Source organism: Callospermophilus lateralis, chromosome 8 (genome assembly GCF_048772815.1).
Source record: "Callospermophilus lateralis isolate mCalLat2 chromosome 8, mCalLat2.hap1, whole genome shotgun sequence".
NCBI lineage: Eukaryota > Metazoa > Chordata > Mammalia > Rodentia > Sciuridae > Callospermophilus > Callospermophilus lateralis.
Genome location: NC_135312.1, coordinates 139,547,329 through 139,571,440, shown reverse-complemented (window position 1 = coordinate 139,571,440; position 24,112 = coordinate 139,547,329). Strand labels below are relative to the sequence as shown.

The 24,112-nt window shown below is 55.8% G+C and overlaps 1 protein-coding gene across 1 annotated transcript in view; it reads left to right on the top strand.

The window, feature by feature from the left end:
• The first annotated feature begins 5,291 nt into the window (after positions 1-5,291).
• The window catches only part of Myoz2 (myozenin 2), a 40,730-nt gene continuing 21,909 nt past the window's right edge, over positions 5,292-24,112 (top strand). The window contains exons 1-3 of the mRNA XM_077110193.1: positions 5,292-5,425; positions 5,846-5,932; positions 16,664-16,833. Coding sequence (XP_076966308.1) covers positions 5,857-5,932; positions 16,664-16,833 — 246 coding nt within the window. The 5' untranslated portion in view covers positions 5,292-5,425; positions 5,846-5,856. The remainder of the gene's footprint in view (positions 5,426-5,845; positions 5,933-16,663; positions 16,834-24,112) is intronic.

Genomic DNA, 24,112 nt, shown 5'->3' with positions numbered 1-24,112 from the left:
CTCCTCTGCCAGCCTCCTGCTCCCTTGCTCTGCCCCTGCTGGCTCCCTGCTCCCACACACCCCACCGCTCCCCTGCAGAACCTCGGCCTGCTGTCTGCCTGGGTGTTCTCGGGTCAACGTGCTCCAGACTTGCTGCACAGATGCCCCTCGTCACAGAGTCCTCCCTGGCCTTCCCGTGCTCCTCGCAGTCCTCCGCCACAGCCGCCCATCTTCTCTGGATCCGTCACTGGGTAAATGCTCTCCATGGGGATGAAGACACAGTGCTTGCTCCTTGGTGCATGAACCACACCTTGTGCCTGATGGCTGCCCAGTGAGCACTTGTTGGGAGAACAAGGGGAGAGTCCCCTGCGTACGGTTTCCTGCACCTGAGGAAGAATGGCCGCCCCAGGGAGGGGACCTGCAGCTGGTGCGGAGGTGTGTCTACCTGAGACATGGGGGGATGTGTGCCTAGCATGTGCAGCACCTCAGCTCCTGGAAGGATGAGACAGAACGAGGGCCTGCGGTCCTCCTGTCCCACCGCTGCTCAAAATGGAACCCGGTGATGGGTGAGTAGGAGGGTGGTGGTGGAGGAGGGGCCCAAGTCTGAGAACAGTGCTCCAGGAGAGGGGCCATGTGGCCTCCGGTCTCCGCGGGCTGCAGTCCTCGAGTGGCGGCCACGTGGCCTAGGTGTTCAGCCTCTTCATCTCTCTTTAGATGATGCTGAAGGAGCCGAGATCAAGCTTGGCTGAGGGGTGCTGGAATCTGCGTCTCCCCAGACTCTCCAATGTCAAGCCATAGCCCCAAGACCCACCTTTTGTGTTCTGCACCAACTGGCTTAAGTGCCCAAGGGAAGGACAAGGGACCGATGTGCTCACCTCACAGGAAGCCTCGGGAAGAGTACTTGCAGGCCTCCTTGGGGACGAGGGGTGGGGACAAAGGAGAATGGGGTAACGCACACCAGCTGGGGCTCAGCCTCTGCTGGACCCTGTGCAGTGGGAGCAGAGACCTGGTGGTGCCGAGCAGCTTTCCAACAGACCTGAGGTGCTCTGAACACCCACCGCAGCCGTGTCCCAAGCTGCAGGGTCTGCACACGCTGCTTGACACTCAGGCCAGCCGTCCAGTCTTCCCTCCTCTGAACCTTTAATAATTAGGCCACCAGCAAGCTAGCACCTGAAAGTAAGTTTAAAAAATGAAGCCAGACAATTTTAAGTCCATGTGGGAAAGTAAAATAAACAAAAACAATATATTATATCCTGTATAACCTTTAAAAAAAACTTTTAAATATCTGTTTTAATTTTGGAAACCAAAATTAACAAAAACCATTGTTGATGCTGTTTCTTTAGAACTGCAAACACCACCATGGGAAAGTGGGTCTTCCTTCAAGTGTTTTTACTCCTTATTAAACCACCTGGTTCATGGTCCTGAGGCTCCATCTAAACCTGTCCACGTTGCAGGGACGGTAAGAGGAAGAGGAAAGTACACTGCCAAAGGGACTAAGTGCAAGGCACTGCTGCCCACATTACGTGGAAATCCTCATGACTTGTGGTGGGTCCTGAAAACTCCATCTTACAGACGCGGAAAAAAGGGCCAAGCAGCTTGTGTAATGGAGGCCACCTAAGTGCTACATCCAGGAAAACCAGGCAACCAAACATCTCCAGAGGGATTCGAATTCACAGGCTTGGCCAAAAGAGTTTTAACAGACACCTAATAAACAATTTCACGTTAAATGTCTGCCTAGAGGCAATCCCAACAGGCCACTCTAAACCTGCCCTCCACAGCCTGCACTCTAATCCTGCCCTCTGCAGCCTCCACTCTAAGCCTGCCTCTGCACCTGCACTCTAATCCTGCCCTCTGCAGCCTCCACTCTAAGCCTGCCTCTGCACCTCCACTCTAAGCCTGCCCTCTGCACCTGCACTCTAATCCTGCCCTCCACAGCCTGCACTCCAATCCTGCCCTCTGCAGCCTGCACTCTAATCCTGCCCTCTGCAGCCTGCACTCTAACCCTGCCCTCTGCAGCCTACACTCCAATCCTGCCCTCTGCACCTGCACTCTAACCCTGCCCTCTGCAGCCTGTACTCTAACCCTACTCTCTGCACCTCCACTCTAATCCTGCCCTCTGCAGCCTGCACTCCTATCCTGCCCTCTGCACCTGCACTCTAACCCTGCCCTCTGCAGCCTGCACTCTAACCCTGCCCTCTGCAGCCTGTACTCTAACCCTACTCTCTGCACCTGCACTCTAATCCTGCCCTCTGCAGCCTGCACTCCAATCCTGCCCTCTGCACCTGCACTCTAACCCTGCCCTCTGCAGCCTGTACTCTAACCCTACTCTCTGCACCTGCACTCTAATCCTGCCCTCTGCAGCCTGCACTCTAACCCTGCCCTCTGCAGCCTACACTCCAATTCTGCCCTCTGCAGCCTGCACTCTAACCCTGCCCTCTGCAGCCTACACTCCAATCCTGCCCTCTGCACCTGCACTCTAACCCTGCCCTCTGCAGCCTACACTCCAAACCTGCCCTCTGCAGCCTGCACTCTAACCCTGCCCTCTGCAGCCTACACTCCAATCCTGCCCTCTGCACCTGCACTCCAATCCTGCCCTCTGCAGCCTACACTCCAATCCTGCCCTCTGCGGCCTGCACTCTAACCCTGCCCTCTGCAGCCTACACTCCAATCCTGCCCTCTGCACCTGCACTCTAACCCTGCCCTCTGCAGCCTACACTCCAATCCTGCCCTCTGCACCTGCACTCTAACCCTGCCCTCTGCAGCCTGCACTCCAATCCTGCCCTCTGCACCTGCACTCTAACCCTGCCCTCTGCAGCCTACACTCCAATCCTGTCCTCTGCAGCCTGCACTCTAACCCTGCCCTCTGCAGCCTACACTCCAATCCTGCCCTCTGCAGCCAGCACTCTAACCCTGCCCTCTGCAGCCTGTACTCTAACCCTACTCTCTGCACCTGCACTCTAACCCTGCCCTCTGTAGCCTACACTCCAATCCTGCCCTCTGCAGCCTGCACTCTAATCCTGCCCTCTGCACCTGCACTCTAATCCTGCCCCCTGCAGCCTGCACTCCAATCCTGCCCTCTGCACCTGCACTCCAATCCTGCCCCCTGCAGCCTGCACTCCAATCCTGCCCTCTGCAGCCTGCACTCCAATCCTGCCCCCTGCAGCCTGCACTCCAATCCTGCCCCCTGCAGCCTGCACTCTAATCCTGCCCCCTGCAGCCTGCACTCCAATCCTGCCCCCTGCAGCCTGCACTCCAATCCTGCCCTCTGCAGCCTGCACTCTAACCCTGCCCTCTGCACCTGCACTCCAATCCTGCCCCCTGCAGCCTGCACTCTAATCCTGCCCCCTGCAGCCTGCACTCCAATCCTGCCCTCTGCAGCCTGCACTCTAACCCTGCCCTCTGCACCTGCACTCCAATCCTGCCCTCTGCAGCCTGCACTCCAATCCTGCCCCCTGCAGCCTGCACTCTAATCCTGCCCCCTGCAGCCTGCACTCCAATCCTGCCCTCTGCAGCCTGCACTCTAACCCTGCCCTCTGCACCTGCACTCCAATCCTGCTCTCTGCAGCCTGCACTCTAACCCTGCCCCCTGCAGCCTGCACTCCAATCCTGCCCCCTGCAGCCTGCACTCCAATCCTGCCCTCTGCAGCCTGCACTCTAATCCTGCCCCCTGCAGCCTGCACTCCAATCCTGCCCTCTGCAGCCTGCACTCCAATCCTGCCCCCTGCAGCCTGCACTCCAATCCTGCCCCCTGCAGCCTGCACTCCAATCCTGCCCTCTGCACCTGCACTCTAACCCTGCCCTCTGCAGCCTACATCCAACCCAAGGACACTCTGAGGCCTGCGGCCAGCCCAAGAACACACAGCCTATTCCAGCCTCACTCCTCTGCCTGACCTCCTCCCTGTTCATTCCCCTCACTACCACATCTCCCATGTGTCTATGGTGTCTAGAAGAGCACCCAAAGCCTCCCAACCTTCTGATGTACTGCACGACCTACCCCAGCCCTGCCATCGTGCACTGGCCCCTGAGCACAACCTCATGCCTGACACAAGTCTAGGGACTGGAGAGGCCAAGACACAGGGACTCCCTCTCTTACCAGGAAAAAGACATTACATGGGTGCACAGAAAGGTGGAGGGAGGATGGACAAGCAGACTCCGGTCAACATGCTGGGCGAGACTGGTGGTGTTCACCCAGTAGCCACGGTCTTCCTCCTCGGAGAGCCAGAACACAGCCCCACTCAGCCTCTTGAGTCACCTGTGCCTGCACGGCTGCCCTTTGCCCAATAGGACACAGAGGAATTCGCGCAGCATCAAGGTGTGTGCTGGGAGACAGGCGCTTTCCTCTGCCTGAGCTCTGAGCAGGCTGGGAGCAGCGGCAGACAACGAGGCACTGGGGCCCACACTTCTGGAAGGTAGAACAGAGGTTGGCAGGTGACCCTGGTTTCCTCCCCTCCAGCCCAGCCTTACCAGGAGAGAGGAGCTCCGTCTTCCCTTAGGTGTCTGTCTGGGATTTCCAGTCACTCCCCTCGACGAACAGAACAACCGGAAGGGCCGTGAAGCAGAGGAAGGTGGAAGGTCTCCATGTGGCACTGTGTTCAGGAGACTATGGAGGGTTTGTGACGGCCTCGCCTTTGAGCAGTGTCCCTGGCCTGAGGAGGGAGGCAGGTTCCCAGAGCAGGGAAACAGTTAACGGAGTCCAGAAGGGAGCATGCTCTGTGCCAGAGCCAGGGGCTGATGAGGCCCACCTTCCAGCCCCATGTCCTCCGTCTGCGGAAGCGCTGGACCTGAGTCCACGGTGCAGCACCTGCTCTCTGAGGCTCGGCTCCTGCTCAGCCACGTGTCCCTAACAATGCCCCCCACGTACCCTCAAGAGTGAAGCCTTCTGGGGACTGAGCGTCCACGTTCACTCTTGACTCAGGGCCAGCTCTGTGGGTGCCCACAGGTCTCCAGAGATGTCCCTGTCCATAGTGTTCATTTTAATCACGAGTAATCCACCATTCTGTCTAATTCACGTGTACGTCTCTTGCCACCTCGACGGAGGTGCAGCGTAAGGACCCCACTGTAGAAAGTCTTTCAAGTCCCCTTTGGCTGTGGTCTCTTCCAACCGAAGGTGAGGGATAGGAGCTCTGTGGGTCCGTGGATGCACCCTCCTTCACATCTCACAAGCTGGAACAATGGAGAGAAGCTAATGTTCCCCTGTTTCTTTCTTCTGCCAGGAAGATATGAGTAGCTGAAGTATTTGGTGCTATATATAGTCCATGAGGTCAGTGGGATGCCAGTCTCCTCAGAGAGGCTTAGTCCCGCTCGAGTCAGAGCTGGGGACCATGCCGTCCCAGGTTCAAGGATAAAACCCATCAGGCCCAAGCTCCATCTCCGCCATCTCCTCCATCTCCGGGTCTCCTCCAGGATCACCCTTGCTCCCAGGCCCCGTCCAGCGTCCAGCAGCAAGGTGAGTACATCGCTCCCCGAGGGCTGCCGGTTGCTGTCCAGGAGGCTCAGGGCAGGGTGCCGCAGCGCATTCTTGCTGAGGGGCAGCTGTGCGGGCCAGTGTTCAGGCACTGACCGAGGGCCTGTTTGTTCTGGTGCCTTCCTCTCTCTCCCTTGTCTGGGATGGACGGACCAGACGTGGGTACGCTGGAAGGCCAAGGAGACAATGGTGGGTTAAAAATAACCCTGGACGGCAGCTCTCCTACCTCACTGCTGGGGGACGTTGTGTGAGTGCACAGGAAGGACTGGCCTGACACTCCTGTCACCAGATGTCACCCGACAGGGATGCACAGCCAGGTCCTCCGACAGAGAGCAGGAGTGCTCAGAGCCGGGCAGCTCTCTGGGAGGGCGGCTGCCTCAGTGACGCCCACTCTGCCTACAGGGACCTGCTCCATGCTGTCACACGGTGCCCTGGTGAAGCAGAGGAGGCAGCAGGCGTCCGCCATCATGAGGGAAGTCCACGGAAACGGTACCGATGCGCGTCCGCGGCACCAGCAGCTCACACTAACTCTGATGTGCCGGCGTCCTGGGGCTCCTGAGCCCAGGGCTGTGTCCCGCTGGGCGGAGAGCTATTTTCAGATGAGCAACTGCAGGGGCTGAGGGAGCAGCAGCTGAGGCCCGTCCTGCTCGCTGGCTGTGGCCTGGCCCTTCTCTCCTGCTCGGACGGGCCTTGCACCAGCTGGTCTCCAGGCATATCCACCCGCACGCCCTGTCCTCGTTCTGCCCCCTTTCCCCAAGAGCTGCCGGTTCACTGAGAATTCCTGTCTGTGCGCTCCTCTGGCCCCGTGGGGTCAGGGTTAGGGTTAGGGTTAGGGTTTAGGGTTTAGGGTTTAGGGTTAGGGTTAGGGTTAGGGTTAGAGGGTTAGGGTTAGGGTTAGGGTTAGGGTTAGGGTTAGGGTTAGGGTTAGGGTTTAGGGTTTAGGGTTTAGGGTTAGGGTTAGGGTTAGGGTTAGAGGGTTAGGGTTAGGGTTAGGGTTAGGGTTAGGGTTAGGGTTAGGGTTAGGGTTAGGGTTAGGGTTTAGGGTTAGGGTTAGGGTTAGGGTTAGGGTTAGGGTTAGGGTTAGGGTTAGGGTTAGGGTTAGTCATACTGACTCACTAACATCCTGTGTGCGAGACCCACGATTGCTCGCAGTTTCTGAGGAAGACAGAAAAAGTCCCGGTAGTCCCCAAACACTGACTGGGACGCTTCTTCCACAGTTAGACGGGAGATATCCCCAGTAGGTCCCACCTCCTCTTTGTAGAGCTCTGCGAGTGCCTCTGGCTTTGCATCTTGATAGCTGTGAAGGGAATTCGAATCTGCCCATGAGCAAAGCCAGCAGAGTACCCAGATCTGCAAGGGCCGAGGGGAGCCACCCTAACACGCTGTGGCACTTGGCCTGCCAGCCGTCCCGCCGGTGACAGGACGCAGCCCTTCACCACAGCCAGCCGAGGCCTGGGGCTGAGGCGCAGGGGCACTGGCCACGTCCTCCTTGGCACCTACCATGGCCTGGGACTCTCAGGTGGCCCTCCTCCTCGCCGTGTCCTCCCTGAGTCTTAAGGATGACCACTGTTAGGGTCCCCAAGGTGGCACTAATGCCCTGGGCCAGGCTGTGTGGCTGTGTTGCATGCCCCCCCGCAAGCGTCCTCCTGCACCCATGTGGCCTGGTGACAGCTGAGGTCCTGTGGTCTAGTTGGTTTTCTGTTTTCTGTGATGTAAAACCGCCATCACTGTCCTGGACTGAAGTTTTTCTCGTGTTTTACTGTGATATTGAGTTAGAGTAGAATAAAAGGAGAATAATTCTGAACAAGCTACCAGAACCGAATTGGTACTAATACAAAATTCTAAAATCCAGGCTTCTTTAAATTGTATCTTTGTGCTTCCTGCTTCAGGTTGTTTATTTGAAATTGTTCATACAGTTTTTCTGGTCAATAAGGCAAAACTCAGACCATGGCTTGAGTCTGAGACAAATTGCTCACCTTGAAACTGGACTGTGGATTACTTGTTTTATTATTGCCAGGAAGTCCTGCCTAAATCAGCCCCTCTGCTGCGCTGTCATTCCAAACCTGGGTTCTCCTGCCAGCTCAGGCTCAGGCCTTTTTACTTCTTTACAATGTAACCACTGTTCCCAGGAAATGTAAAGTGAAAACACTATCGTGCCCTAGGGGGGAGAACCCTCAGACCACTGCTCCGCCAAGGGGACCCTGGCCCCGCACCGTCTGGTGTCCCTCCCTTTGCAGGTGAGCGCCAGGCCCCTTCAGAGTGGTCATAGTGCTCAGATGGTGTGGGGTGACCAGGGCTGTCGCCTGAGGAAACCCTCGTGGGACGTCGAGGCAGGCCCTCCTTGCGGCTCCCTTGCCTCCACGGCTCGCGGCTCTCGTGGGACGGCACAGCGGCCTGCCTCTGGAGGTGGCAGTGCTCTCCCTCTGAGGATGGAGAAGGGACACGTGAGCATCCTGGGGACCACACCCTGAAGCCTCCAGAGACAAGAGGCAGCCCTCTGCGTGATCTCAGATAAAATGTGCAGCCGTTCTGATCTCGATTATGAAATAAGCCCAGCTGGACGGGGCCACCCTCGTGAACAGGAAAGGAGCAGGGTGTTTCCAGACCCCTTCCTCCTCCCTGGGCAGCAGGACGTCGTTTCCGGTATTCTAAGTCGTCGTGCATCATTGTCACACGCCAGGGACACTCAGCCCCAGGAGGAGGACGGGCAGCAGCCGTGGGCCAGCAAAGCCGGGGCCCTCTGGACACTAGATGGGACCTCCTGGAGGACCTCGCGGGGCGGGGCCAGAGCCGTGAGGGAGGAACAGCCTCTGGGAGCCGCCGAGGCTGGTGCGAGCGCCCGGGTGCAGGATGGCTGCTGAAAGGTAGACGGCTCCCCTTCCACCATGACTGCACCAAGTCCAGCACCACCCCCTCTGAGATGGGGCCAAACTGTGTACGTGGAGCAGAGATGCCACACGCCCACAACAAGGGCTCTCAGGTGGCCCCTCCTCCTCATCGTGTCCTGGCTGTGTCTAAGGACGGCCACCGTCAGGATCCCCAAGGTGGCACTAGTCCCGGGCCAGGCTGTGTGGCAGTGCTGAATGACATATCCACAGAAGCCCCTGCACTTTTGCAAAGTGTTCTCAGCCGCAGCTGCTGGCATCTAGCAGGTGCTATTGCCAGAGACAGGAACACAAGAAGCATCTAGCCATTCTGCACAGGGGTCGGTGGTGGATGCCAGAGCCCGTCCTGTCACCCGGAGTCCACGCCTCATTCCCAGGACCAGCCACGGTGCTCCCCCCATTTCAAACCTGAACACAAGAACGGACGGCACAGGGGGCAGAGGGAGCGGGGAAGATACAGGAGAGGAGGCCTGGCCTCACAAGGACGGACGGCACAGGGGGCAGAGGGGAGTGGGGAAGATACAGGAGAGGAGGCCTGGCCTCACAAGGACGGACGGCACAGGGGGCAGAGGGGAGTGGGGAAGATACAGGAGAGGAGGCCTGGCCTCACAAGGACGGACGGCACAGGGGGCAGAGGGGAGTGGGGAAGATACAGGAGAGGAGGCCTGGCCTCACAAGGACGGACGGCACAGGGGGCAGAGGGGAGTGGGGAAGATACAGGAGAGGAGGCCTGGCCTCACAAGGACGGACGGCACAGGGGGCAGAGGGGAGTGGGGAAGATACAGGAGAGGAGGCCTGGCCTCACAAGGACGGACGGCACAGGGGGCAGAGGGGAGCAGGGAAGATACAGGAGAGGAGGCCTGGCCTCACAAGGACAGAGGGCACAGGGGGCAGAGGGGAGCGGGGAAGATACAGGAGAGGAGGCCTGGCCTCACAAGGACGGACGGCACAGGGGGCAGAGGGGAGCAGGGAAGATACAGGAGAGGAGGCCTGGCCTCACAAGGACGGACGGCACAGTGGGCAGAGGCAGGACGGACGCGGCAGCAGTTGGTGACCGCGGATGGGAAGGAGTCAACCTGCAGGCCCCGGGGTGAGGCTGCAGCAGGCTGCCTGACAGCTCAGCGGGTTCAGAGACAGGAGGGCAGAGCTGGGCTGCAGGCGCCCCGCAGGGTCCCTGCCGGCCCTGGAGGTGTTTCCCTCCTCACTGGCAGCAGCTTTCCCGGGCAGACAGACAAGAACTGGGCAGATTATTTTGGTAATTTCAGGAAGAGAGTTTGCTTTGTGGTCTGAAAACAGGAAGCCCTGTTCCAAATGCCGCGCTGCTGTGGACCTGGAACCCGGGCTGGGTTCCCACCAGCCTCCCACTCCTCAGGGGAAGGCGGCAGGAGAGCCCCCCTGAGCTCCCTCCTCCCAGATCCCGACTCCTGAGTGGCTGGCGGGCAGGCCTCAGCCACCCCCCCACCACGCCAGGAGGGCCCTTGGGAAAATGGAGTCCAGGCTCAGACCTCTGAGGAAAGGCTCCCCGCAGCCTCCTCTGCACGAGTGGATCACACCCTCAACCTTCAAGCAAGGACACCAGGACAGCCTCACCTACCTGGGTCAAAGGTGAGACGCTGGAGGGACAGAAGAGGAGTCTTCCTTTGTGGGGTTTGACTTTCCACATCAGCCTTCGCATAAAACCAAGAGCAGCCAGAGCCGGCAGCACCCCTGGGTATCCGAGCCTGGCCAGCAGTCACACCTGGTGGACTTGACAGGGCACCAGGACGCTGGTCCCAGAGGACGGGCCCAATCCTGCTTACAACAAAGCCCAAACTGCAGAGCCTCGCCCCAGCTGTTCTCGCCCGTCTTTCTCGGGTCTGATGTAGTTCTCTCTGGTTCCGCTTGGATTCTGTCACAGCAGCTGAGGGTTCTGTCTGTGTAATTCCACACATTGGTTACTCATTTCTTAAACGCTTAGGGGTTTATGCAGCACTAGTGTTTTCATTAATGGCAAATTTCCAAAGATTTCGTAAAATAGTCTGAAAAGTCAAATTAAGACAAAGATCCATGAAATAGGAAAATAAAAAATCCAGGTGGGTTCTTAAATCTTTTTATCTAGAAAAAAATTATCAGTAAATGTTATCAATTAGAATCTTATCAGGCATTATTCAGAATCGTAGTCTAGACGGTGATTTTAATGTTATATATATTATATACTATGTTGTATTATGCACGATATATCTTTTCTTTCTTTCCTCTTCCTCCTTCCATCCTTCCTGCCTGCCTTCTTTCTTCCTTTCTTGTACCGGGGATTGAACTCAGGAGCATTAACCACTGAGCCACATTCCCAGTCCTTTTTATATTTTTATTTTGATACAGAGTCTCAGTAAGTGGCTTAGGTCCTTGTAAAGTTGCTGAGGCTGGCTTTGAACTTGTGATCCTCCTGCCTCAGCCTCCTGAGTTGCTGAGATTACTAGTGTGGCAACTGCGTCCAGCTGTGTGATACATCTGTCTGTCTTCCTGTGGACAGATGAAAGTGTCCTACACACGCACAGGCCGGATCTCGGTGCCTCCATCAGGCTTCTGAATTAAGTCGACACACCCACAACACAGCCGCCTGCCAGGGCTCACCCCTTCTTTCCGATGTCAGGACTGCTGAAGCCAGGCATCCATGGGAGGCTGTTTGAAAGGTCTTAGTCCTCCAGAGAAGTGCAGGCGGACGTCAGTGTAAAGTGCACCTTGGATCCACTGAGCGACCTCAGTCTGACCACTGGGGCTGACATCAGCAGTGGAGCATGCTTGACCGTATTATTCTCAATAGATGACCTAATGCCACAAACTCAGCCTGAAAGGCACAGGGCAGCATGAGTAGCCGGGGTTGGAGCTGTAACTGACCAAGCAAGGATGAACACGCCTTCTACCCCACACAGGGTGTCCATTTATGGGAAGAGGGCAGAACGTGGAATCTCTTGCTCAGGGACAGCATGCCATACAGGAAGACTCAGAAATGAGTGAGAGACATAGATCTTCACCCACAGTGGCCCTCGTCCCTGGGAGGGTGGAGCAGTGAGTGACAGGAGGGACAGGCCTGGATCCCCAGCACACAGTGGCCCTGTCCCCTGGAAGGTAGAGGAGTGACAGGAGGGACAGACCTGGATCCCAGCACACAGTGACCCTGTCCCCTGGAAGGTGAAGGTGGAGGAGTGACAGGAGGGACAGACCTGGATCCCAGCACACAGTGGCCCTGTCCCCTGGAAGGTGAAGGTGGAGGAGTGACAGGAGGGACAGGTCTGGATCCCCAGCACAAAGTGGCCCTGTCCCCTGGAAGGTGGAGGAGTGACAGGAGGGACAGACCTGGATCCCAGCACACAGTGACCCTGTCCCCTGGAAGGTGAAGGTGGAGGAGTGACAGGAGGGACAGACCTGGATCCCCACCACACAGTGGCCCTGTCCCCTGGAAGGTGGAGGAGTGACAGGAGGGACAGACCTGGATCCCAAGCACAAAGTGGCCTTGTCCCCTGGAAGGTGGAGGAGTGACAGGAGGGACAGACCTGGATCCCAGCACACAGTGGCTCTGTCACCTGGAAGGTCAAGGTGGAGGAGTGACAGGAGGGACAGACCTGGATCCCAGCACACAGTGGCCCTGTCCCCTGGAAGGTGAAGGTGGAGGAGTGACAGGAGGGACAGACCTGGATCCCCAGCACACAGTGGCCCTGTCACCTGGAAGGTGAGGTGGAGGAGTGACAGGAGGGACAGACCTGGATCCCCAGCACACAGTGGCCCTGTCACCTGGAAGGTCAAGGTGGAGGAGTGACAGGAGGGACAGACCTGGATCCCAGCACACAGAGGCCCTGTCCCCTGGAAGGTGAGGTGGAGGAGTGACAGGAGGGACAGACCTGGATCCCCAGCACACAGTGGCCCTGTCACCTGGAAGGTCAAGGTGAAGGAGTGACAGGAGGGACAGACCTGGATCTCAGCACACAGTGGCCCTGTCCCCTGGAAGGTGGAGGAGTGACAGGAGGGACAGACCTGGATCCCAGCACACAGTGGCCCTGTCCCCTGGAAGGTGGAGGAGTGATAGGAGGGACAGACCTGGATCCCAGCACACAGTGGCCCTGTCCCCTGGAAGGTGGAGGAGTGATAGGAGGGACAGGCCTGGATCCCAGCACACAGTGGCCCTGTCCCCTGGAAGGTGAAGGTGAAGGAGTGACAGGAGGGACAGACCTGGATCCCAGCACACAGTGGCCCTGTCCCCTGGAAGGTGAAGGTGGAGGAGTGACAGGAGGGACAGACCTGGATCCCAGCACACAGTGGCCCTGTCCCCTGGAAGGTGAAGGTGGAGGAGTGACAGGAGGGACAGACCTGGATCCCAGCACACAGTGGCCCTGTCCCCTGGAAGGTGAAGGTGGAGGAGTGACAGGAGGGACAGACCTGGATCCCCTCGGCAGGTTGATTTTGTTGCTTGTCTTTCACTGTGTTGACTTAACATAGACCCAGTGTTGATGGTGTGTCCAACTCTGTGCTGTCAATGTTCAACAGCTGAGTGTCTGGCAGAGAATACCTTGATTTGTGCAGTTGTGCAGATTCTGTGGTGTGAACACTCCTCGTGTCTCACTCAAGCTGCCAGCAGAGACGCAGCACATGCGATGTGGGCTCAGGGGACACTGGCTCAGTCTAGTATCCTCTGTGCAGAACAGCAGAGCAAACACCTGCTTCCCCAGGCAGATGCAATAGACGTAAGTCATCCCACGAGCTTCCCTCTTGGAAAAAGTGGCAGAAGAATCCTGAGGTGATACTGTTTATGACTGCTTGTTCTTTATTTTTAATATTTATTTTTTAGTTGAAGTCTCAGTACCTTTATTTTTCAAATTTATTTTTATGTGGTGCTGAGGATTGAACCCAGGGCCTTGCACATGCTAGGCAAGCGCTCTTCTGCTGAGCCACAAGCCCCCTACTGCTTGTTCTTGATGGAATTTGTTTAATTGTTATGCTCACATAATTTAATTTTAATACCGCTGTGTCCACTGTGAGTGACACTGGCTCACAGATCCCTCGACCGTCGTCCGTGGACGCCTGCGGACCAGCACTGGTTCCACGTGTTCCTGCGTGCATCTTCCAGTGCTTCTGACCCAAGACGTGCAAACGCCTGCCAGACACGGTGGACGCTGGAGCAGGAGGCAGAGGGTCAAGGAGGGGGTGGCCTGATTAATAAGAAGAGTGGGCAGTCAGTTCTCAGCGGGACTCCTCCTCCTCCTTTCTGCCTGCTTCTCCTCTCCGGCGCAGAGATCGTCACAGACACGGGCCTTGACAGCGGCTCCTTTCTCCAGGTGCCTCCCTGGAGGCCGGGGGCTCCCTGTGGCTCCATGGTACCTTTCCTCCCACGGTAGCATGAGTGACGTTGGCACACCGCCAGAGAGGAGTGACTCTCCCGTGGACTCAAAGGTGCAGGCCATGGGGGGATGCGATTTCAAATCCCTCTTCTGTCTGCTCCTCTTCCCTTGAGGACCCCCCCTGGCTCTGGCCCCCACCCTTGCTGGGACTCCAGCCTCAATCTGCATTTTAGACCTCAGTCGGTCAGTGAGAGGAGCCAGGCAGAAACTGGGCCTGCTGAGCGCAGCACAAGACCAGAGCGAGTGCCGTGGTGCCCGGGGGAGGTTCCCAGGAGGTCCACAGGCCCGGGGGTGGGCTGGGTGCGGAGCCTGGCCCCACGTTCCACCAGGACTCGCCAGGGGTGCCTGCACAGTCTGATCCCCTCGGCAGGCAGAGCAGCCCTGGCACATCTGCCGCAAAGCACCCTGCTGGCTCCTGTCCTCCCAGGTGGCGTCCCCGCCTCCACCCACAGTGGCCGGGAGACTGTCGTCGACCTCCAGGGCCGGTGGTGGTGATCGCCTAGGTCACAAGGTCCTCCTAGAAGCACTGGTGGTGTGCCACGACAGGGCTGTTGGAAGAGGGAACTGGTAGACCACCTCTGGCTTCTGCTCCTGGCCCTCGAGTCAAACTTATTCCACCAGCAACACCCGGAACCACTCTCCTACACTCCGTCCTTCACGTTGCTCCAACTGGCCGCAGCAGGAAGTGGAGCCAGCGGAAGCAGGGGCCTGCTCTGGCCTCTTGTTGAGGCCGGAGGCCTGGTGTGAGGAGGCAGGCCTGCCCGGGAGGACCGACTCAACCTCCGTGTCCCTGGCGGCTGCTTCTTGGAGTGTTGGCTAGTTTCTGAGAATATCCTGTTGGGAAGGTTTCTCAGGAAAATTTTAATTTTGTTTAAAAGCATTATTATTTTTAAAAAATTTTTTTAGCTATAGATGGACACAATACCTTCATTTTATTTATTTATTTTTAATGTGGTTCTGAGGATCAAACCCAGTGCCTTACACGTGCCAGGCAAGCGCTCTGCCACTGAGCCACAACTCCAGCCCCCAAAGCATTATTTGTAATAGGTAATCCCATGACAGAGTGCGTAGTTCTAGAAAAGGCTGGATTGGCAAAGCCTGGACTTTGATTTTCCATATCAGTGTCCTGTTCTTTCTCTGCTAACTGGGTCCTTTTCAGACGCACTTGGAGACAGATTCCCCTTTCTCTTGGTTGTACATCAAACTAATTCAGGAATACCACCTCTTTCCTTTTTTATTATATTTTTAATCTAAAGGACACTTGCTATTTTGATTCTAGAACTGAAATGTTGAAATGGCCCGTGTCTGTAATGCTGCCCAGTTTTCCAGGGGTTCGCAGACATGAGAGCCCCCATGCACAGGCAGAGACTTCAGGGTGAGGGTGCTCCCTGTGGAGCTCGACGCTGGCCACATCCCAGGAGGGGATGCCTGGCTCTCCCGCTGGCCCTGCTCCTCTTCTGCAGGCTCTTCCTTTTTCTTCTGTTTCCACTGGGAGAGGGGCTGGTTGCACAGGGTCAGGTGGGAGCTGGGGCTCCCTGCTTGGGCCGCCTCCAGCTCAGGTCTCCTGGTTACTTCCGGGTGGATGGAGGGGGGTCTCACAGTCTGCACACATCACAGGGAGGCAGAGTTTGGTGTTGGCCCTAGGGACTGTCCCAGCTCCAGCTCAGCCTCCTGATTTCAGAACAAAACTCTGGCTCTCCTTGTGGACATGGTGGCCGTGGCGGGTGAGGTCAGGGTCCCCTGGTGTGTTACTGAGAGAGACCTTGGTCACAGTGCCCCGTTGCCTTGCTAAGTCCTCTTCCTCCTAGCCCTGGGCTGGTGCGAAGGCTCTCTGACCTCAGCTGCAGGGCCCAGGTGTTTGGGGCTAGAAAAACACAGAGAATCCGCCCTGCCCCTCCCGGGTCCCGCCCGGCACCCCTGCCTCCCCTCCGTGCTTCATGGTGTGTAGTGCTTTACCTGCAACACCTAGCTGTCAGAGGCCTCCCAGACGGGCGGGGAGGGCATGTCCACCTTCCAGAAGTGGAAGTCCTAGTATTATTAAGACTCTCCTAACTGGTGGAGCGCTCCTCAATGGGATCTCAAAACGTAAAGTAGCTTTTTCAAAGCAAAATGGGGCATATCTAATAAATAAGTCTGTTGTCTCACCCTAAGCACTACCGAAGACCTCAGAATCAAGGTCTATGTGTCTCACCATCTAACAACGTCGCTTCAACAAATAACTTTTCTTCCTGTGCCTTTAATAGCAGCCTGCAGTCGGCTGTGCCGAACTGTGCTCCTGACTCAAGAAGCAGGTGGAAGAGTTCCATGTCTTTGGATGTAGGAAAAGCTTATTAGAGCTGGGACTGACACTCGTTCACTAAGGACACAGCACCACACCCTAGAGATACTGAGGACACAGCACTGAGACCTAGAGAGAGCTCAGACCATAGAGGGATTCTGTGTCATGGGAACGGGCAAGGCAGGGACAACTGCAGAGGAGACTCCAGGGGAGGGGCTCCCAGAGGTGACCGGGAGCGGCTCTGGGAGCCCCCAGTGGGCTTGGCATGGCTCGAGCTGGCACAAAAACACAGGGGGGCGGGGAGAAGAACGCCTGTTAGGACAGCTGTGAAGGGCACTATCAGAGCACCCCATATGACAAGGCCACACGGTGCCTGCAGCAAGGACAGCGCGCTCTGCTCCACCCGCTCTGCTGGCCAGCCCCACACCAGGGCTTGCAGGAAGCCTCCTGTTCCCTTCTCATATCAAGCCTTTGAGAACTCGTCATCACTATTATTAGCCACACTTCAGAGGTGAGAAAGTTAGTGACACATCCGGACTCCTGCAGGTAGCCAGGAGCGGGGAAGGGTTTCCCCAGGGCTGCCATTGCAGAGCCGCACCTCGGACCCGGGCAGCAGCAGGCGTGGCTCTAGAGCCCAGCGCAGGGACACTCCCTGCAGGTTTTCATGCATGTGCACCTTGTGTTGCAGATGCAAGCAGCATGGACCTGGGCAAGAAGGTCAGCGTCCCCAGAGACATCATGGTGGAGGAGTTATCCCACCTCGGCAATCGCGGCGCCAGGCTGTTTAAGATGCGTCAGAGAAGGTCTGACAAGTACACGTTTGAGAACTTCCAGTATGAAACTAAAGTACAAAGAAACGTAGGTATAACTGGCGCTGCTGTCTAAACCAGCGGGCCACGTGTGCATGCCTCACTAGACTCCCAAACAGGTTGCTCTACATACTTTCTTCCAGTTGAGTCTGTGAGACGTTGTTTTTTGTGGTAATGAATACCTTAGGTGGAGAAACAAAAGAAGCATTATATATGGTGTGAGCAAGCTTGGGTTCAATGGGGACATTGTGACCTGCAGACTTGGCACCAGGAGCTCGTTTCTTTCGGCAAAGCGAGGGTGAGGGAGTGGGGAGAAGCAGGGCTAAAAGTTTCCAGGGTCTTATCGCCACCAGTTGAATGTTTGGGATGCAAACACATCCCAAGCACACAGTGATCCCCAAGCGAGGACAAGCACAGTCTGGCCAAATGCCCTACCCCTGCCCCCAAGACTCTGGGAGCCACCGACCCAGGGCTACTCTCAGCACTTGTCCACATCCTGTAAGGAAGCTTGGTGCCAGTCAGTGACAAAGCCACAGGCGACATAACTCTAGACAAAGGTTTGCCCAGCTGATAGCAAATTAACTAATGCAGCCCTGCCTTACCTATTGTGGCGACACTATCGTCCCCGACACGCCATTAGAGCAATTGCTGAGGAAGGAACTCTCAACTACCCGGCACAAAGAGTCAGAGAAACCGTGGGAGGGACAGTGAGGACCACAACAAATGTGCTCCATGGCTAGGTCTCCTGGAGCTGGGGGTCTGCAGTCCACCTGCTGGCTTACCTGGACACCACCTGTGCTAGGTCTCCTCCTGGAGCTGGGGGTCTGCAGTCCACCTGCTGGCTTACCTGGACACCACCTGTGCTAGGTCTCCTCCTGGAGCTGGGGGTCTGCAGTCTACCTGCTGGCTTACCTGGACACCACCTGTGCTAGGTCTCCTCCTGGAGCTGGGGGTCTGCAGTCCACCTGCTGGCTTACCTGGACACCACCTGTGTTACATCTCCTCCTGGAGCTGGGGGTCTGCAGTCCACCTGCAGGCTTACCTGGACACCACCTGTGCTAGGTCTCCTCCTGGAGCTGGGGGTCTGCAGTCTACCTGCTGGCTTACCTGGACACCACCTGTGCTAGGTCTCCTGGAGCTGGGGGTCTGCAGTCCACCTGCTGGCTTACCTGGACACCACCTGTGCTAGATCTCCTCCTGGAGCTGGGGGTCTGCAGTCCACCTGCTGGCTTACCTGGACACCACCTGTGCTAGGTCTCCTGGAGCTGGGGGTCTGCAGTCCACCTGCTGGCTTACCTGGACACCACCTGTGCTAGATCTCCTCCTGGAGCTGGGGGTCTGCAGTCTACCTGCTGGCTTACCTGGACACCACCTGTATAGGTCTCCTCCTGGAGCTGGGGGTCTGCAGTCCACCTGCTGGCTTACCTGGACACCACCTGTGCTAGGTCTCCTGGAGCTGGGGGTCTGCAGTCCACCTGCTGGCTTACCTGGACCCCACCCATGTTAGATCTCCTCCTGGAGCTGGGGGTCTGCAGTCCACCTGCTGGCTTACCTGGACACCACCTGTGCTAGGTCTCCTCCTGGAGCTGGGGGTCTGCAGTCCACCTGCTGGCTTACCTGGACACCACCTGTGCTAGGTCTCCTCCTGGAGCTGGGGGTCTGCTGTCCACCTGCAGGCTTACCTGGACACCACCTGTGCTAGGTCTCCTCCTGGAGCTGGGGGTCTGCTGTCTACCTGCAGGCTTACCTGGACACCACCTGTGCTAGGTCTCCTCCTGGAGCTGGGGGTCTGCAGTCCACCTGCTGGCTTACCTGAACACCACCTGTGCTAGGTCTCCTCCTGGAGCTGGGGGTCTGCAGTCCACCTGCTGGCTTACCTGGACACCACCTGTGCTAGGTCTCCTCCTGGAGCTGGGGGTCTGCAGTCCACCTGCTGGCTTACCTGGACACCACCTGTGCTAGGTCTCCTCCTGGAGCTGGGGGTCTGCAGTCCACCTGCAGGCTTACCTGAACACCACCTGTGCTAAGTCACCTGGAGATGGAAGGGCTGCAGTCTACCTGAAGACTTAACCTGGACCCTTCCTATGCTAGTCTCCTTCCAGAGTTGGGAAGGTCTGCTGTCCACCTGCAGATTTATGAATGCTCCCACCTGCCTCTCCGGCAGGTTGTGGATGGATGGCCACTTGTTTTGAGCAGACTGATCTACTAGGTTCTTTTATCAGAATTACTAAAACAAATATAGAATGCAATATCTATACTCATAAACCACATCTCATTAATTCCTCAGGTTTCTCTTCACTTTGCTCTGCTTATTGATAGTAAGTGTCGAGAAAACATTTTAAATTAAAAATTTAATTTACCCAGGGGTGAGGGACCAGGGACCCAGGGTGAGCTCAGTGGTAGAGCATGAAGGAGGCCTGCGTTCAATCCCCAGCACAGCTCAGAAACACACAATGATAACGAGGTGTCTTTCACATCAATGAGCACTCTTCAACAAGCTTGGATTCGACCCACTTGGCTGTGAGTTCCAGTGGATATCAAGTCATGCCCAACTGCAGCATTCCAGTTGTGAAGGACCACTTTCCACTTGATGGGCTGACAGAGCCACGTGACGCCACGTCCACTGTGACAATGCACAGTGTCCTCCCGCCAGAAAGTGCCTGTGCTCACACTGTGAGGGCTGAAGCGGGACACCCACCCCACCTGAGAGCCTGGTTAGCAATCCCATGCTTTCATGAGGAGACTTGGTGGAATAATAAGGTGCCTTAGGAACATCTTGAAAAATCGCCTGCACATTAGGCATCTAGAGAAGGACAAGGCCAGTCTGCTTGACTTCCTCCTGATCTCCACGGACGGTGTGCTGACTACAGGTCTGGAGGAAGGTGCCGCGAGACAGGAAAGTTCCCTCTGGGCCCGTGTACTCTGGTCACCAGCATCTGCATTGGCTCCAGGGGCAGAAATGCCCCTGGACACCTAAAATCCGGACACGCTGTGAGAAATCATCGCTCTTCCTAGAAAACTGGGCACTGTTGGATACAACGGCCCCAACGAGGCTGAAGTAAGCAACCAAATGCTGGTAAATAACTCCACAGTAGGCACCGAAAGTCCCTTTGCACGGAATTGAGGAACCCACTTAAACCTGGCGAGAGGGACTCTCTAGGAATGACGAGAGTGTCGTGGGGAAGCTCTGAAGCCTGAAGGCCAGCTCCCAGGGCTCAGCCTTGCCTGGAGCCAGGCGGCCCTCCTGCCTCTGCCCCGGCCTGTGATCTGCAGTCAATTTGAAGTTTCTTTGCCTTTCTGGATTTGTTTTCTCATCTGTAAAATACGGTGGGGACTCAACGGCTCCCTAAATTGCCTTCTGACAGGAACAATGCGCGGTCTCTGATCTTGCGTGAGACCTGTGGGTCCCCTAAACCACTGCGACAGACACCAGCCACTTCCTCAGGTGCAGTGGTGACTGGGGGCACCTTCAAAAAGCCACGGGCGTGCTGACAGCTGTGTTCCTCCAGACCAAGCTCCACTTCTCCGTTTACACTTGTGGCCAACATCTACAGAGCTCCTGCTGCGTTCCAGGGACTATGTGGGGAGTTCAAGCACAGACAGCTAGCTGGGCACAGTGGCCCAAACCTGGGATCCCTGGCTCGGGAGGCTGAGGCAGGAGGATTACCAGTTCAAGGAAAGTCTCAGCCACTTAGCAAGGACCTATGCAACTCAGCAAGACCCGGTATCAAAATAAAAATATCCAAAGGTTTGAGGGTGTGGCTCAGTGGTAAAGTACCCTGGGGTTCAATCCCCCTTACAAAAGTAATGATACTGATTAATTAATTAAACAAAGTAAACACAGCTTCCTTCTAGTAAGGAAGAAACCAAGTACCACTGACAGAAAGTAACTGTGAGCTTGCGATCGGGTCCTTGAACCATCCTTGTATGTCACACATGTCAGTCTAACGTAGCAACCACTTTCTGGAACACACTTTATGCTTCCCTTGAGCTACAGTATTGTCAAAATCATGATCTAATTATCACCCTGTGACCCTATTTTAGTATGACGTTTAGGACCTCTCACTGTTGAAAATCCAAATCAAATCCTTCACAATCAATTCTATTTATTCAAACAGCAAATATTATTTTAAAACAAAAGGCATGAATTCAGCTTTGAGCTCATGCTCCTACTGAGGGCCACTGGCAAATTCAAACCACATTTACTTTCTGGGATACAATAATAAATACAGGAAATGTGTGTTTGTGAAAAGAAGTGGAGAAACACCGCAGGCTGCCGGAGCCGGTTTGAACTGCCTTACTTCTTGGACTAAGGCACAGGAAGAGCACAAGGGAAACAGCACCAGGCCACGAGACAGAGGGTGAGGCAGATGAAGACCTTCCCTCTGTTTCCGACATCTCCAGATCTCCAGGACTCTTGAGAAATGCCACACACCATGAGAAGTCGTTTTGAAATGAGACCATACTACATAAACTGGGGTTATGAATATATATTTATTTTGTTCAAAAAATGACTTCTATGTATTTGGCACAAAGTACAGAACACACCCAAAAGAGTCCCACTTTTTCCCAATGATATTTTAACAGACACCATGTCACATTTTAAGTCACATGCTTATGCTGGATGTGGTAACACGCGCCTGTGATCCCAGGACTCAGGAAGCTGAGGCAGGAGGGTTGCAAGTTCAAGGCCAACCTCAGCAACTTAGCAAGATCCTGTGTCAAAATAAAAAATAAAAAGGGCTGGGGTGTGGCTCTGTGGTGAAGCATCCCTGGATTCAATACCCAGTGCCAAAAATAAACCTTACAGGTTTGTGACCTATAAGGTGCACTTCCAGCTTTAAATTGTCCCCGGTCAGCTTACCTAAGACCTAGAGAGATGCATTTTCCTGGGTCCGGCTCTTGTGCAGGGAACCACAGACGACCTGGGACGCTGCAGTGTGAGGCCGGGGCTAGCTGAGGCGGTGCCTCCTGACCTTAGAGGCTCTGCCTTGGGTGTAGCAGTGGCAGTGGGTCCAGGCATCTCCTGATAACAAGGGCCTGAAGGGGAGAGGTGAGTGACTCCCTGTCAGTCCCCGGGAGGGGAGAAGGCCACTCCTGTACCCTAGGAGATCAGAGAAGGTCACTCCTGTACCCTAGGAGATCAGAGAAGGTCACTCCTGTACCCTAGGAGATCAGAGAAGGTCACTCCTGTACCCTAGGAGATCAGAGAAGGCCACTCCTGTACCCTAGGAGATCAGAGAAGGCCACTCCTGTACCCTAGGAGATCAGAGAAGGTCACTCCTGTACCCTAGGAGATCAGAGAAGGTCACTCCTGTACCCTAGGAGATCAGAGAAGGTCACTCCTGTACCCTAGGAGATCAGAGAAGGTCACTCCTGTACCCTAGGAGATCAGAGAAGGCGCTCACCTCTCCACTGTGCATTAGAATGTCCTGGATTCGCCTCAGCTGTGCTTTTATTTAAAAGTTGGCTTTAACCTTCCACTTTAATGGGTATTATAGATTCAGAAGTTAAAAAAAACCTAGTCAATTAAGCTGAACACTCAGGATCTAAACTCAAACTGCAAAGCGTTGTGTGTATGTGACAGTGCTTTGCCTTTAGCAGTTGATTATCGAAAGTCATGTTTAAGCGAAACTTTATCATAGAACAAAGGAAAAAGAATGACTGGGCTCTGATAGATTCAAACCAGAGTATGAACCAGTTGAGGACCCAACGTGACACAGGTGACACAGATGCAAGAACAAAATGCAGCTGACAAGAACAGGAAGGAACAGGAGAGCGCCGCAGAGGAGGCCGCTGTGCTGAGACGGTGTGGAGTGCCTGGGGGTGAAGATGGTCAGACACGTGGAGGCTTGGAGACAGCCTCAGGCAGAATGAGATGGGAGGAAGCAGCTGGGAAGGAGGGGCGTCTGCAGGCAGGGAGCAGACCCAGGAGGGCGCTGCAGACCGCCAGGGAAGTGTGTCACCTGGGACTGGCCACTCTGCCTTTCACTGGCCGCCAGCAGGGAGCAGCCGGTAGGAAGGACTCAGGCCACGCTCAGAAGCACCTCGCCCAGGCCCCCTGAGGAAGCAGCGCTCCTGGGACTCAGACGGGAGGCAGCTGACCCAGTGAGAAGAGTGTGAGCCAAGGGAGCGTGCAGTGACCCCAGAAGAGCCTGAGTGGCAGGGACATGCAGGTGAACCCAGAGGAAGAGTGTGAAACGGGCACGTGGCCAAGACCTAAGTGGGAAGGAGGCCCTGTGTTTAAATAGCCCCCAGTGACACGTGGGGCATGATTTACTCATTACATTTCCAGCAAACACTCCACGCGTGGCCCTGAGCAGCGCAAGCGAATGGGTGAACCCTGTTCCCAGGGGACAAGGAGTGATGAGCGAAACACACCAAGACCTACACGGCGGAGTTCGGTGAATGACCGGGAGTGCGGGAGGACAGACCTGGGAGGCTGCAGGGAGACCGCTGCAGGGACAGAGTGACCGACCCTGGGGATACACAGAGGGGGTGCACGGAGCAACAGGGAATCCTTCCAGGTGACCCGCACCTGGGAGTTCTCAGCAGGAGGACTGGTGGACGCTCCAGAACTGATGGCGATGAGACCCGGTGGACAGGTCTGAGTGCCAGGCCAGCTTGGCTCTCTTCAGTGCCCGTGTGATGGTTGGTGGAGTGAGGCGGGGTGCAAGTGGGTGTGCAGGGCTGAAGCACTGCAGACGCTCACAGGGTGGATGGTCTACTGTGTAAGTCAGCCTCAGGCAGAGACAGCTAGGTCCTACTCCTGGAACTGAAGTCCTCTTGCTCAATAGTGCTCTTCTTGGAAGTGTATGGTTCTAGAACAGGCAGGTAGTGAGTCGGAGGATCCGTGTGACACCAAGGTGACGGTTCACGACCGTCTCATTTTATACCGACACTGCTCCAAGCCAGAGCTAAGCGGCTCGCAAGAGGACGGAGCAGAACCTTTGGTGTTTTCCTCTGTTTGTTGGTGCGTGACAGTTGCATGTGGTGGTGGGATGCGTGGTGACATGTTGGGATGTGCACAATACTAACAAGGGGGCCTCTATGGATCATCTATTGATCACCATTATTGATGGGAAACCAGGCCTTCTGGGCACTGAGCAGGTGAACCTGTACACAGGCGGCTGGAGCACGCAGGCCAGGGCTCTTTCCTTCCTTCCCCATTGACCAGGCCAGGAGCCTAGTTTATGGCCTTTGTGGTGTTTGAATTTTAGGACAAAACAGACTTTTATCACTAAATTTTTGTAAGGTTAAATAAGTATGAAATGTAAAGGCATATTTGTCACAAAATCTAATGAATTTAGAAATGAAAAAGCATTAGT